We start from the raw sequence: 14,068 nt of genomic DNA on the forward strand, positions 1-14,068 counted from the left end.
AGTAGAGCTATTGCGTAAAGACGTGATATGGCTAAACTCGAGGTTGAAGTTTTGGATACCAAAGAAAGAAAGGAACTTCTGAATAAGGATCCAAAACCTGTTCTTTTGATCTTCTAATGAAAATTATCATATGACATGATGGTTCGGAATTGAGAGGTTTCTAACTGTATACATCTTAGATTGAACTAGTTCTTGTTTTCCCGTGCGGTGCTTGCTGGTTAACAGGAGCTCATGGCAAATAGGTAGGGGGGGGCTTTAACTTGGATTTTCTATCAAGAGGTTTGGTTGTGGGCTTCAGTTTTGTGGGTTCCCCCTCCTCAAGGTAAACTACTGTTGCCAGAGCCCGAGATCTCTATCAGTTACCTAGCCAACTCTAGATTTTTCTGGTTACTTGTGAATTTAAACTTCCGAATAACATTAATCTTCTGAGACTTGCTTTTGAGCTAACAAGCATTCTCAGCTTACTTAAAGTTTTATAGGTATTTTAGCATATAGGGAAGGCTTATGATTTTGCTTTTAAATTTAATTTTCTCACTATCTCTTATCTCTTATTGCAGTAGCTTGCAGGATATTTGATAGTGCAGAGCTGGAGGGTGGGTGATTTCAGTGGGCGTACCTCACTTGTGCAGGGAGACAGTCTTGTACCTACTCCATTTTATCCAGCCTGATCAAGACTCGGGATCTGCATTAAGAAATCATGATTTAAGCTTGAGATTTTTTTAAAGTGAATGTAATAACTTAACCCTTGCTTATTCCATTAGGTCTGGATATGGAGGAAGGCAAAGAAGGTGGGACGTGGCTGGGAATCAGTAAGAAAGGCAAGATGGCAGCCCTGACCAACTATATGCAGCCAAAGATTGATAAAAATGCAAAAGGAAGAGGTATGAAGGAGTAGAAATAGAAGAAAATGGATAAACAAGCCCTGGTGTCCCAGTAAAATAGTGATGATTACAGTATTATTTTTTCAACACCACTTTATGGACAGATAAAATGGTTATGTGCTGTAAACAGAATTTGTGAACTGAGGAGTTTGAGCGCCTGCGTGGGGAGCTTGACTTGGAGAATGATATTCTAAACAAGCTGGTAAAAGTAAACCAAGACGCAGTGCCTGGAGCCTGACAAGAAATGCAGCCCCAACTGTCTTCTCTTGAAAGTGACTCTCATTAAGAGTCAGAACAACTAGACAAGCATTGAGCTAGACTTAGAATCCAGTTGACTTTTTAAAATGTGTATGTTCTTGTACAAACACCGAAGTCAGGGAAACAAGGCAACTTGGATTATGCTGGAGGTTTACCTAAAAGATCATTGTAGTGTCTTCTCCCCTACACATTGATAAATCAGAGGAGCAGAAATAATAGGAAAAGAAAAACTCTTCTGAAAGAGCGCATCTGTGGGTTTTTTTTAAAGTAAACTGTCATATGGTACTGCCCTGGGAATAGTTTGCAATGGCAAAACATGTTATACAGAGAAAGAAATGAACCATGTCATTTGTATTTCATTTTATGGTTGTACATGAGGGAAATGAAGCAAGACAAGAAAGAGTTTGGCAAGGTGGGAGGAGAGGAAAGGCACCTCCGGTACAGAATAATTAGTAAATATGAATTCTGGAGAAATTTTGACCAAGAGCTTTTGACTGAGTTCTTCAGAGTAAAAGTCAAGCTCTTAATGCGAACATGATACAATGCTGTAAGGCTTCTAAAAGCTTGTTGGTTGGTTGGTTTTTTCCACTGTTACACCCTGTTGGCAACAGGAATCTTGTCTTTTACATTTTGTTTCACCAAGCCTGTCAGAATAGTGACTTCTCGCATCCAAGTGGCTCTACGTACTTCTCTTTCTTAGGTGCTCTTGTAACAAACTTCTTGACTACAGATCTGGACAGCTACTCCTACTTGAAGAAAGTTTCAGTAGAAGGACATCTTTACAATGGATTTAATTTATTAGCAGCTGACTTGAAGTAAGTCTACAAAACATCACAGTTCAAATGTTAAAGGGAGAAGGGTAACAGCAGTGGCGCACATATACTTCTTAGCACAGCAGTGTAACAGTAGAGAAGCCCGTCACAAACTAAAGCTAGAGCTCTTCTTTTTTGCTAGTTGGCATGTAAGGTCCTAATGTTACTCTAGTCATAATTTCCTGTGTTATTTTTTCATCTTTCAGACACCGGAGAGCTATCTTGTATTCTAATCATTGCTTCCTGCAAAACTTCTTGTGACGCTCTCCCTAATAGGCCATAGTCGATCATTACCCTGAAGGTTATGTGGCTTGTGTTTCGGAGAAAACAAAACCGTGGCTCCATAATTTTTCAGATTTTTTTTTTCCTCCGAGAGGTGGCATGCTGTGGCAGGATTAGAACAGCTGAAAGCTTTCAAGCCATTATTCCTGTCAGACTGGCTGTATCGTTAATCTTTGCTGCAACGTTAAAAAAAGTCAGTACGTCACAAATACGTTAACTCCTTCGAGTTTCGTTGCTGAAGAACGCACCTTGGATACTTGATTATAGTCACTGTAGTTGGCACAGTGCTTTCCACTGTACGCGCACGTGTGTGCGCACAGGTTTACAGAGCTCCGAGTCCATCCACGCAGCCCTCTGGGCGTTTTTGCCTGATTTCCTCTCTGTCAGGATGCATCGCTCCTGAGCTCGGAGGAGGTGGTCCGTGAAGATTAACGCATGGTGCTGCCCGCCTAGCTTTCACAAATTGGAAGGCTCTCTGTAACTGCAAAGAAATAGCCTTACTGTGTTTTCAAGCAAACACGATATTCAAGGTGTGACCTAGCAAGCAGTGGGTGAGTTTGAGGTTTTGTTCTAATTTAGGTAAGTAGAATAGTCATAACGGCTGCTGGTATAATGATACTAAAGTAGATTCGAGTGCCATTATTTGTTAAAGCAATCACTCACGTGTTGGTTTTGTTTGCTTTATTCCTCCATGCTAGGCTGCTAGGGAATTGTTTCCTCAATTGAATAGTCTTGCCATGGTGATGCGGGTCATAATTCCTTGCTGAGTATCACTCTGAAAGCTCTATGTGTTGATTAACTTCTCCATTTTGACATGTCCTTAGCCTTGGGTACTCTGATGAAATGAAATTCTTGGCAAGCTAATGATGCAGAGCAATTTCTAGAAGACATGCAAACTTGTCATTTTAGGAAATTAGAAGTACTCCTGAGAGAAATGTAGTATATAAATGAAAGTTACTTTTCCATGTAAATAGAAAATGTTATTGTAGTTGATACTATTTTGTTGGGCCATGTTACTGTTCAAAGTGAAGACTGAAGACTATTCTTAACGTGTTCTTCTGTTGTGTAACAAATAGCGATCGGCTCTGTTGGAGTGGTGTGAAATGGAGAGGAAACTCAAATTGAAAGTGTAAACGAAGCCCTGTTGGGGAGGGGTATATCTGAGCACATGGTACTGCTGACTGTAAGGAGCACATTTAGAGAGAGATTTACAGTGTTTGAGTTTTCAGGTACGTGTTTCAGGAAAAGAAATTTTTATCGTCTCTCTGTATTATCATGGTGACAGCATGCTGGGTGATAGCGGTGAGGGGGAGAGCTGGAAACCACCATACGGGTTGTAAAATCCAGTCGTTTATTTCCGCAGCTTTGTGTGACTCTTAAACACGTACGGGTTTTGTCACTTCCAGTGTAATCTGGTTGCTCTGTGGCATCTTGTGATGCCAATTTAAATGCTATTCATTTATTTTTTTAATAAGAATACTGTATTGTTAAAAATACTCGGTACTTTTAGTTTCCTGATGTTTTCAGTTTATCATCTTGCTGTACCTGCTGGGCATGAGAGTCCCGAAGAGGTGTTCCGTTATGCTCAGTGTACTTCTATGTTGGATGTCTGGCATATGGCAAACAGTGTCTGTTTGGAGTCTTGTGTGGCTGCAAAATTAGCTTCTAAGAAGGCGGTGTTGCTGCTCCTCCAATTTAGACTATCAGTAGGTCTGAGAGAAAAGAACAAGGCAATTGGAGGCGGGACTGATCTCTAGGAAAATGTCTGCTTGAGATTCAGAGCAGTTTTCCTTCTGTCTCCCTTTGCGGCAATACCAGAAGTAACAGTGAGCTGCTCTCGGTGACCGGGACAGTGTTTCTGGCTTGGGGAGTCCTGTGGTTATGTCCAACAGATGTACCTGCTGCACCTGCTCGGGCTCTCGCGGGCGTCTCACACGTGTTAGGGCTGTGGTGGCAGCAGCTCCCTCGCGCTCCCTGCTGCCCAGCGTGTCACACAGGCTGCCCTGAAGGACAAACTGGATGGCAGCTTCTTGTCGCTCTCCCAGCAAGCGTAGAGCCTCTGACAGGTTGTCAGTTAGAGCCCCCTTGTTTATGTGCAATCAGATCCCTGCGTAATAGGCGTGAATCCCTTTCTCCAGAAGGAGTAGATGAAGAATTGTCCCTCACAAAACAAGTCAGCCGGAGGGAGCTGCAGAAAAAGGCCTTTCATGGAAGCTTTTCTGCTTCCCCTGGGATGGGCAGTTTTCAGTCCTGCCAGGGGAAATGTAGTCAACTATAACATCACCTGCATTGACTAATTTGGTAATGTGTTGAAAACAGAAATTATGTACTGAATGTATTCTTCATGTCCTGATCTGGAGAGTGAGGTTTGGTTGGTAACGGGTTTTATCCTTGATGGGGTGATGGCTGGGACTGAGTTCCAGTTGAAACTGCAGATCCTCAACGCAGTGGTGTTGGAGTGTGTGTGTGTGCGAAATAGATAAACAAATATATAATATAAAATATGTGGTTTAAAGTGTTTATATAAATAAACATATATACTCTAGATACATTTTCTTTTTTTAATACGGGAATCTCCATCTGGTTAGTTATATAGCAACATCATTGATGAGGTAAAAAAAGCAAACTGAAGAAAAGGTGTTTGGGTGAAGAGTTAAGTGATAGTGCAGGGCCCTGTAAGATTAAAGCCCCTGAGCAGTGCGACCAGGTCTCAGGAACATGGGCTGTCTCCCTCGCTGTGGCTATCAAGGCACGGCTATGTGGCAGGGATTTGATTGCTCGCCAGAGATCAGACTTAGGAGCCCTTCCAGGGACAAGTGGGGTGGGGTCCGACTGCTGGCGTGGGCAGAACGTAGATGGCAAGCTGTCAGGATTGCTCTGTGAGCTCACTTCCATTTCTTCTCACGCCTTGTCTCTCCTAATGCCACCTTCTGCTCCTTGTGACTTCCTTGTGGGAACGAGGTGTCCAGGTACTTCTCTAATGTGCTCCATGTACCACCTTTGAAATATTTCTGCATAGATCCTCGGTCGTTTACAAGTCTAATGAGATGGACAGTCCAATGTCAAAGAACGAAAAAAGCTTCTGAAAAAGGTTTTTGTTTTCTCTCTTCCCTCTGGTGTCAGGTTCTGCCTGGCTCAGGCACAAGAAATTAAGAAGCAGAAGAAATTTCTGCCCTCAGAAATTAGGGCAACACCAAAGAAAGGTTTAGACACTGGCAACAAAATCAGAGTAGTGCTTTAAAGCAAGTTTTGTATGCTGTGAGCATCCGGCAGCATTCTTTTCACCGTGTTATTTGATGGTAGGTGGTATACATACAAAAATGTTCAGCCTTTATAGTTGGTGATCTGGTGTTTGTGTTTAGCCTCGGAACAGAAAGAATTTTCTGATTAGCTCATGAACATGGAAGAAAAGAATCTATGAACCATACTACTCGGCTGAAACTACTGTTCAGCATTTCAAGCTGCTAATTTCGTCTTTTCTCCTTGTGCAAAAAATACATGCACACGTTATTCATAAAACAACCCAATGTCCTTGTTTGTAAAATATTCACCCTGTTAGACGAGCAGAGCTCAGTGCCCAGGGAATGGTCACTTGGATAACCGCACCCTGTGGAGCTTTACTGCCTCATTACGTCTTGCTTTTCCTTTCTGTCCGTGCTTTTGTTGAACGTGACTTGGAGCCGCCTTGACGTTGAAGCAGGGCAGGGGTGCAGAAGGACATTGCTTGTATTTCACCAGCATTAAGAATAATTCTGGCAAACTCTGCATGACTTCCATGTTGTTGTGAAGCATCTATTACTACTGAGATTTATGCTGCCTAGAATATTTCCTAGAATATTTATTATTGCTTACATTTTTTTGACAGAATGATGTATCTAAGAGCATAATTTTTATGTAGTTTTAGTTTCTTTCTGCTTTCAGCTGTGGCTAGAATTATTTAAAAAAAAAAAAAAGTCTGTTGGGTCCTATTGTCATCGCTGTAATTACATCTTTATTATTTCTCCAATGAAATTGGTGTCTATACTTGTAAAGCTGGGTGGGAAGAGAACTGAGTCCAGGCCAGGATTTCCAGGCTCTTGCTGTGATCGAGCTCACAGTGATTTTTTTCGTCTTGGCTTCTGCCTTTATGTGCAGTACCGAGTATCTGCAAACAGCAGGAAGGGCGCAGCTGGCTGGCACGCCGAACTAGAGTTTGGAAGCATCCAGTTTTCAGAAGTCTCTTGGAAGGCTTCAGCCTTTTCAGTCTTCTGACAGAAGACAGCAGCGGTTGCAGCGGAGGGAAGTGTAATAGAAAACACGCATCTGGGGGAACGTGGAATGTAGAAACAGTAAGATACAGATGTCTGAGTTAGTGACCCTGCAGTCTGTATGTAGTCCCCATCTTTTTGTTAAACTCCAGGGGATCTTGTTACTGAATTTCTCAGTCAGGAGACTCTCGGAGCAGATGCTAGATGGTAATATTCCTTCGCATAAAAAGCCATTGCTGAAGGAAGCCAGCAGTGCCTACTTACTCAGCGTGGGCTCGCCTTAACGGCAGCACTTGCCTTACAGCTGTGCTCTACGCCTTCTTGGGCCGTTTGCCTACCTTTCCCCCTAAAAATCTGTCTTTTGAGACATCAGGTGACAGGAATTGTGCTGATCTTTTCTCTTCATAGACATTCTACAGCAGACACAGATAATTTGAAAAGAGAGTATTTAATGCACCAATAAAATTGTCTGTGTAATTGCTGGTGTCTTAACTGGAAAAAACCCAACCCTGTAACGACCTTACTGATTTTGCCTTATTTGCCTAAGCAAAGCATTATCTGCTTAAGCATTAATAAAATGCTTGTAGTATATTTATAATTGCTATTATAGCGTCAAACTTTTTTAATGACCCAAGTCTTAACGTTAAAATAGGCCATTAACAGCCAACTTTTTTTCCTGTTTTTTTAACTTTGGTTTACTGTTCTCCCTGTGCTTAGTCATTGTCTGTAGTGTATTACTTATTTATGGATTATATTTTTTGAAGTACTGCTTCTTGCTTTTGAGATACAATATAAATCATTTGCTCCATGAATACACCAATTCAGTAGCTTGAGGTGGCCTAAATTACTTTACTTGCACATTGCGCTTTCTGTGCCCCTGTTCGTGGCAAACGCGATGTGCCAGTGTTCTGTGTGTGTGGCTGCTTGTCTCCTGGCATGTGACCGGGGCGAGAAATCAGACCGGTCTATTAATGACAGCTCAGCTCAGCGCTCTCCTCTTTTAGCTGCCAAGGGATTCTTTGTATGTTAGTACTAGTCGTGTGCCAACCCTTCATGTACGGATCGGAACCAGGCGTGTGTCTGACCCCGGCTGGGACAGACAGGCATCAGGCACCTTAACGTCCCTTACGCTAACCCTCAGCTGGCCAGAAAGATAACACCAAGAATGCTGAGGAGAGGAACGACCTGACCTTGCTAAAATGGCCAGCCGGTCCTAACCTAACATTAATAGAGAAGACCTTGGGAACAGTAAGTCTAACTTCCATTCCGTTTTCAGCCTGGGTCTAGACTTTGTTTATGTGAGGCTTTGCAAGGGCCATAACGCGCTTTGAGCAAGATGATTAACATCATCCTGGTTTCAAAGGTTTTGGGTTTTGAATAACCGAACTCAGACACCCAGATCTCCTCGTGGAAGGTCTGTTGATCCTTTGAACGCCGTTCGTTTTTACTCCTGTAAGGTCCCCGGCATCTCAGATACGTAGCTTCGTATTTGCAGCCACAGAAAGCACGGCTCAGCTTCTCTGGCTAGCTAAAGCTTTTCCTGGCTCCTCGAAGGCCTGGCAGAGTCCAGTTAAAGGACAGATGTACGGGAGTCTTGTACTGGAAACTTTAGAGAATTTGTACTACCGTCCATCTAGTTTAAATGCAAAATATCTTGGTAATTTAATTGAAGGAGCTAGTTGTAAGGAAAAGAGTCAAAGACTTCTCATTGTGTATGACATGACTATAAAAATAGTTTCAGGAAATACACCTTTTGCTCATTTTTGCTCGTACAAATGTTTCTGCAGATAATGGCAAAAAAGTTTGCTGAACCAGTATAATAGGTGTTTCATTAGAGATTTTCCCCACTCTTTCAGTAATTTATTTCTAATATTTAAGCTTATTCAACAAAGAAAATGTGTGTCTGGTGAAAACAGCTTTTGTCCTGATTGCTGTGTTTACCTGCTCCTGAACCAACTCTACCTTTTTTCCGTGTGACTTTTAATTCGGAACTTGTGTGTACCGGCACTTCCACCTGTACTTTTCAGCAGCACTTTCTCATAGTAAACTATGCGAAACTGTAGTAAACCTTTCTCACAGGAAAATTTGAACGAGGATCTTAATGTTGAAAAGAGAAACAAAGATAAGGAAAATAGATGTCTTCTAAGCCACTAGAGGAAAGTTAAAAAAAAAAAAAAAAGGCCACATTTCTTTTAAGAGTAGATAAATTGTAAATTGAATAACTGAGAGCTTCTTGTATGATATTTAACAATAAAAGCAACAATATGCAAATACCACCTGCTGTAATTGCTGTCCTCTAACTATGCCGAAAACTTTGCACGTCTTTCCGTAAGGCACCAGGAAAGTCTCCTGGCTTTGGGAGGAGGAAGAGTGGTGCCCAGAGGAGGAAAGGCAGTTTTGGTTTTGCTTTATGTGGGGGTTTTTGTATTCCTCCTCTTGCCTCTTCTGACTTGTATAATTAATAAGTTAATATTTCCCTCTTCATTTGGCTGTCTTACAAAGGATGCTGTAGAACGTCTTTCAGAATGGCTTTTTTAAGAAGAATATAAACAGCTAAATCAAGACTGTTTTGCTTGTTATTCAGGTTTGAGTAGCGGCTGCTAACTTACGCAGAGCAATTTAACTTCCAGTACCTCATTAATGAGACTGCATTCTATATACTCTTATTTGCACCGAGGCACAGATACGCCTTTTTATCTTAGGAACAAATGAGGAGCTGGAAATGGCTTCTCCGCTGTATTATGGTTTATGCTACACAATCCAAATTCAACCTTAACTGCAAGTTTTGTGTCTGTGTTTGTTTTTTTAATTCTAAAAGTCTATCTGCCGTCTAAGGAGCTAGAGCTTGGGGGCCAAATTAAAAGCTGAATTAGTCAGAATGTATTTGTTGGTAACTGGAATAATACTCTCTTCCACGGTGAACAAGTAAATCATGAGAGTGACATACAGAATTATATGACCTTATGGCTGTGTCCTGCAAATTAAAAAAAAAAAAAAAAAGGGGGGCAATCTCAGGAATTGCTATTTCACATCAGCTGATGGGACTGAGGGATGCGGGGAGGGAGCCACCTCATGGCAGTCCGTTCCCCACCCTCTGTGTCCCACGAGACACTAAAGGCTTATTGGTGACTCTCTTGATTATTTCTTTTTTTCTTATCAGCTGATTTGGTATTTGTGTTGTCAGTATCGGTACAACTACCTAAAAATCTATGCTATTCGGGTATGCTGATATCTTCTCTGCCAAGGGAGGGTTGGTTGCAGTGTTGGCAGCTGTCTTTGAACGCTACGCGAGATCCCCCTGCGAAACTTTGCACAGGAGAGGGAGTGCTGGAGCCAGCGCCTCCCGTTAGAGACAGCAACTGCCGTTACCTGAAAACGGCCTGGAAATGCACATCTGTCACTTAAAGGACCCAGCTGTGCCCTGGGGCATTGCCGTCAGTGAGCCCAAAACTTCACTTCTGCCAGCTAAAGCAGCCCATGGTAGTCAGGCTCTCGGAACGCAGTAGCCAGTCGAAAGAGGTGATGAGAAAACGATACTTGCTGTGATGGACTGTCCTTTGATCTAACGTGCCCCCTTCCCCCAGGTAATGAAATCTCCAGTTACCGAAACCCATACAGACTTTTGTTATTAAGCCTGGCTACTTCCCATGCAGCGGTTCTGGGGCTTTACTGAATTTTATTCCAGTTATGTTTAACAACGATAGTGGCGCTATTTGACAGCGGTACAGCTAATACAGTGTTTTGAGGAGGAGAGTAACAGAACTCATCAATTAATCTCTGGGCTGTGGTGTCATGGTAGTAACTGTGGGAGACGCGTCTTGCTGTGTTTGAAGATTGCATGAAATTAGAGCGTAATCAAATACAGAAGCTGCTGGTTTTTCAAGGAGACATTCGTATTTATATTTTTCAGTACCACCAAAGGAGATGTAATTTGCTACTATGGAAACAAAGGAGAACCAGAACCTGTTTTCCTAAATCCTGGTAGGTTTTACTCGGAAAGGTCTGAATATTATTCTCTGTTATTTTAAAGGAGTCTGAACGTAACTGTATTGCTCTAGTAATTTATCTGTCTAAGCATGGTCTCCATTAACTTTTTCTTTGCATTCTCTTTAAAAAAATAAATAATTAAATGTCCTTAAATTCACTTAAGTATTTACTAATAAATTTCAGTAAAGAATCAATAGTTCATTACAAGCTTCTATCCGTGTCAGCACACCCACCTGCTCCGCCGTTAGTGGGGTGCTGCTTCGGTAACTGGCTGAAGGGCAGGAGTCTGGCGGGAGGAATGGAGTTGTCAAAGGTTCGTGGACTTGGCCCCAGCTCCTCTTACCCAGCGGTGTCACGGGCAGAGTGCGACTGTGCTCCCCTACGGACAGCGCTGCCTTAAAAAAAATAAAGAATCTGTCTTATCAAGCGGCGTGATTTAAAATATTTAAAATGTAGTTGTTTGCTAGCCAACTCGATAGACCAGCACTCCAGACCTCATCACCAAAAGCCATCGTGAACGGGCAGGGACACACAGAAGCTCTGAGCAGTGCAGCTGCTCCATGCCAGGCGATGCCAGTGGCTTGTTTCGCCTGCTTCGGCTAACGGCCAGAGCGTTGCTGTTGGTAGGGAAATTGGTGCTGTAGCAATTACAGCATAAATTCTTGGAAACGGCTGTTAGATTTTGTACAGCTACAAGCACAAAACAATACAAATACAAACAAAAAAAAAAAAACCTTAAAAATCTGGCCACTTGTAATGACAAACTGAAACACAGATTTTGGGTATCTGCAGACTGTAGCAAAGGTAACTGTGATCTCTGCGCTTCAACAACAAATTCCCTTTCCACGTACGTGCCTGTCTTCAGGGAGAGCCAAGGTTTGGTAATCGTGGTGAGACACGGAGGGTAATTCTGAAGAGAAAGCTCCTCCTTGCCATCAAATGTTGCTTTGCAGTATTTTTCAAGAGTAAAATCAGAGGCAAAACCAAATTATGATTAATATAGCTAAACTGGAAAAGAGTAGACTGCAAAAATGATGTAATTCTGTTGTACTTCTTTTTCATAGTTTAGCAAACGAGAGGTTAAAAGTAACTGCCGCAAATATGGCTTAGAGTAAAACTGTCAACCCAAGTGCTGCGCGTGAGCCCAGGGCAGCGTCCCAGCACAGGAGCCTGCCTGCTGCAGTCTGCTCTCTAGGACCGGGGCGTGTGTTTGGCAGCATCCCTGCAGATAAAGAGGAGACCTTGTGGTAAAATTTGGGAAATCTGTAATGACAACTGCAAATCACCAGGATACCATTTCCAATGAAATGGATTTATTTTTTTCTTCCCCTCCTGCACGTTACGGAGTACGTGGACACTCCGCAGCTAGAAGCGGGCCGCAGGGACTGGTCTGTGAACACCTCATTGTTATTGCTTTTAAATCTTAAACTTATCACATAACCTCTTTATTACAGATTTCATTAACTTCATGACGTGTAAAGCTTGGAGGGCTGAAGTTGCTTTACAGAAATAACAATATCATGATTCTGAGTTATTTTGTGCTTAGGTTACGGAATATCCGAATGTCGCTATTAGCGTTGTCTTCTGGAGGGGAAACAAGGCTTTGATATTTCCCCCGATTTCACACCGTGGTGTTAATAGCAGTGCTGAAATCTCAAATTCAGCTAATTTTAGTGAACTTAAAGCAATGATGCTGTGAAGTGGGTGTTTTGGGGTGGTTTTGTGGATTTTTTTCCCCCTAATAAACCAGTCAGTAGTAGTGGCGCAGAAGCGCTGTTGAGAAATGGTTATTTTACCCTGAGTTACACACCCAGCGGATTCTTCCTGCCTGAAGGCGTGTTGTATTTAGTTTATCACCTGGTATACATCGTTGATACGTAGTTTAAAGACCTCGCTTGTTTTTGAAGCAAAATGAAAGCCAGCAATAGGAAGAATAAGCAAATGATCCCATGGGGTTCCTGATGAATTTGCTGATAGCATTTGTTTCTGTCCCTTAGACTGTGTGGGAGAAGATAATTATGAAGTTATTTTTTGCGTAGTACAGAAGTCAATTTTCTTTGCTCCAGAGCTCAACCAGTTGTTTGGTGTTTTGTGGGTTTTTTTACGCATAGGAATATATGGATTGAGTAATTCTTTGTTGGATACACCGTGGAAGAAACTTCAATACGGGAAGCAGCTTTTCACAGAAGTGGTCAGGAGAAGTCAAGACCTCACCAAAGAAGACTTGGTGCAGGAGCTTCTTACAGTGATGAATAATCAAGAGCCGTAAGAACACCATAGCCGGCATTTACTCAAAATGCAATATGACCAGTTTAAAAATTGCGTGTAGAAACTGCTTTGACAGAAAAGAAACCTCTGCCTTATATTAATTGACTAAGCTGGGTAATGAAGGGCAAAAGTAATGTCCTGCTCTCCACAGAGACTGACTTCCAACAATATTGATTTTTAAGCAGCCAGCCCAGCAAACGGTATTACTGCAGCCTTAGTACTCGTAGCCCGTACGCTCGTTTCTCTCTGCCCTTTCCTTTTAAAGAGGCAGGAAGGGAAGGAGAGCAGGGCCGGGGGGAGAGCAAGGCAGGGATGTGCAGGGCGCTTGCTGCGCGCTTTGGGGAAGCTCACCGCAGGGAAAGGCTCGGGGCTTCACTGCACACACGTGAGCAGGTTTGGGCCAGTAGCTGCCAGCTGGTCTGCGTTGCTCGCCAGAGCAGACAGAGGAGGTGGAGAAGCGAGCTGGTTTCGAAGCAGAACCAGCTGCCTTCTTCAAAAGGGCAATTATTTTAGGGTAAATGGGGAAGGAGGTAAGGGAGTATTTGCCCGGTTCAGCTGCAGGCCTCTGGTCAGGGAAGCTGCAAGTTGAAACTGAAAGATACTAAAATACAGAACTAAAATACAAAGAATAACAAGGAAAATGAAAAACTTGTCAGGATATGAAAAAAATTCTTGAAGTGAGACAGAAGTTCAAGACCTTGAAAGAATCTCTCTGGGAAAGAGCTTACGACCTGCTTTATCTTTGGTTTTCCTCGTACGCGAGTTTTGAACACAATTCACGCTTTTGTACTTTCTGATAAGTGATAGTTACCTATCAACCACTCAGTCAACACAGCTTGGTTCAAGAGGGATGAATGTGTTAATACTGCAGATTTTTTTATTTTATTTTATTGATGTAACACTTCTTGTTTCCCAGTCAATTACCAGACCCTGCGATTGAAGACCAAGGGAAGGATTACATACGCCCCATACTGAACGAGTACGCAGCCGTGTGTGTCCGCTGCCCAGGGTATGGAACCAGGTAAACAATTCATAGTCAGAACTAGATGTGTCCTGGATCAAAGCATCTCGCAAATCCAAATGATGCTGCTGTAAGTTTTAACTCTATAGTGCTTTGAATTTGTTCAGATATTAATCAAGTATAATTCAGTAAAGCATTTCCTTGCTCAGCATTTCCCTGCTCAATACTCCGGAGTCTTAGATTTGCTGCTGATGAGCATTTTAAGCACGTGTTATGGTTCATCTTTGGTGGGGAGTGTGACGTAGCTTCAGTTCATCCAAGACAAGATAATACAGTTCTCCAGTTCCCCAGTGTAGCGGCACAGCTGACCAC

The 14,068-nt window shown here is 42.5% G+C and overlaps 1 protein-coding gene across 2 annotated transcripts in view; it reads left to right on the forward strand.

The window, feature by feature from the left end:
• Positions 1 to 14,068, forward strand: part of TANGO2 (transport and golgi organization 2 homolog) — a 30,622-nt gene that overhangs the window by 14,692 nt on the left and 1,862 nt on the right. Inside the window, exons 4-8 of one of the 2 annotated variants that reach the window (XM_063351431.1) lie at positions 762 to 881; positions 1,840 to 1,954; positions 10,391 to 10,461; positions 12,579 to 12,732; positions 13,652 to 13,756. In XM_063351431.1, the coding sequence (XP_063207501.1) occupies positions 762 to 881; positions 1,840 to 1,954; positions 10,391 to 10,461; positions 12,579 to 12,732; positions 13,652 to 13,756 (565 nt within the window). The remainder of the gene's footprint in view (positions 1 to 761; positions 882 to 1,839; positions 1,955 to 10,390; positions 10,462 to 12,578; positions 12,733 to 13,651; positions 13,757 to 14,068) is intronic. The other variant, XM_063351432.1, reaches the window with a different exon arrangement.

Source organism: Chroicocephalus ridibundus, chromosome 13, assembly GCF_963924245.1.
Source record: "Chroicocephalus ridibundus chromosome 13, bChrRid1.1, whole genome shotgun sequence".
Lineage (NCBI taxonomy): Eukaryota > Metazoa > Chordata > Aves > Charadriiformes > Laridae > Chroicocephalus > Chroicocephalus ridibundus.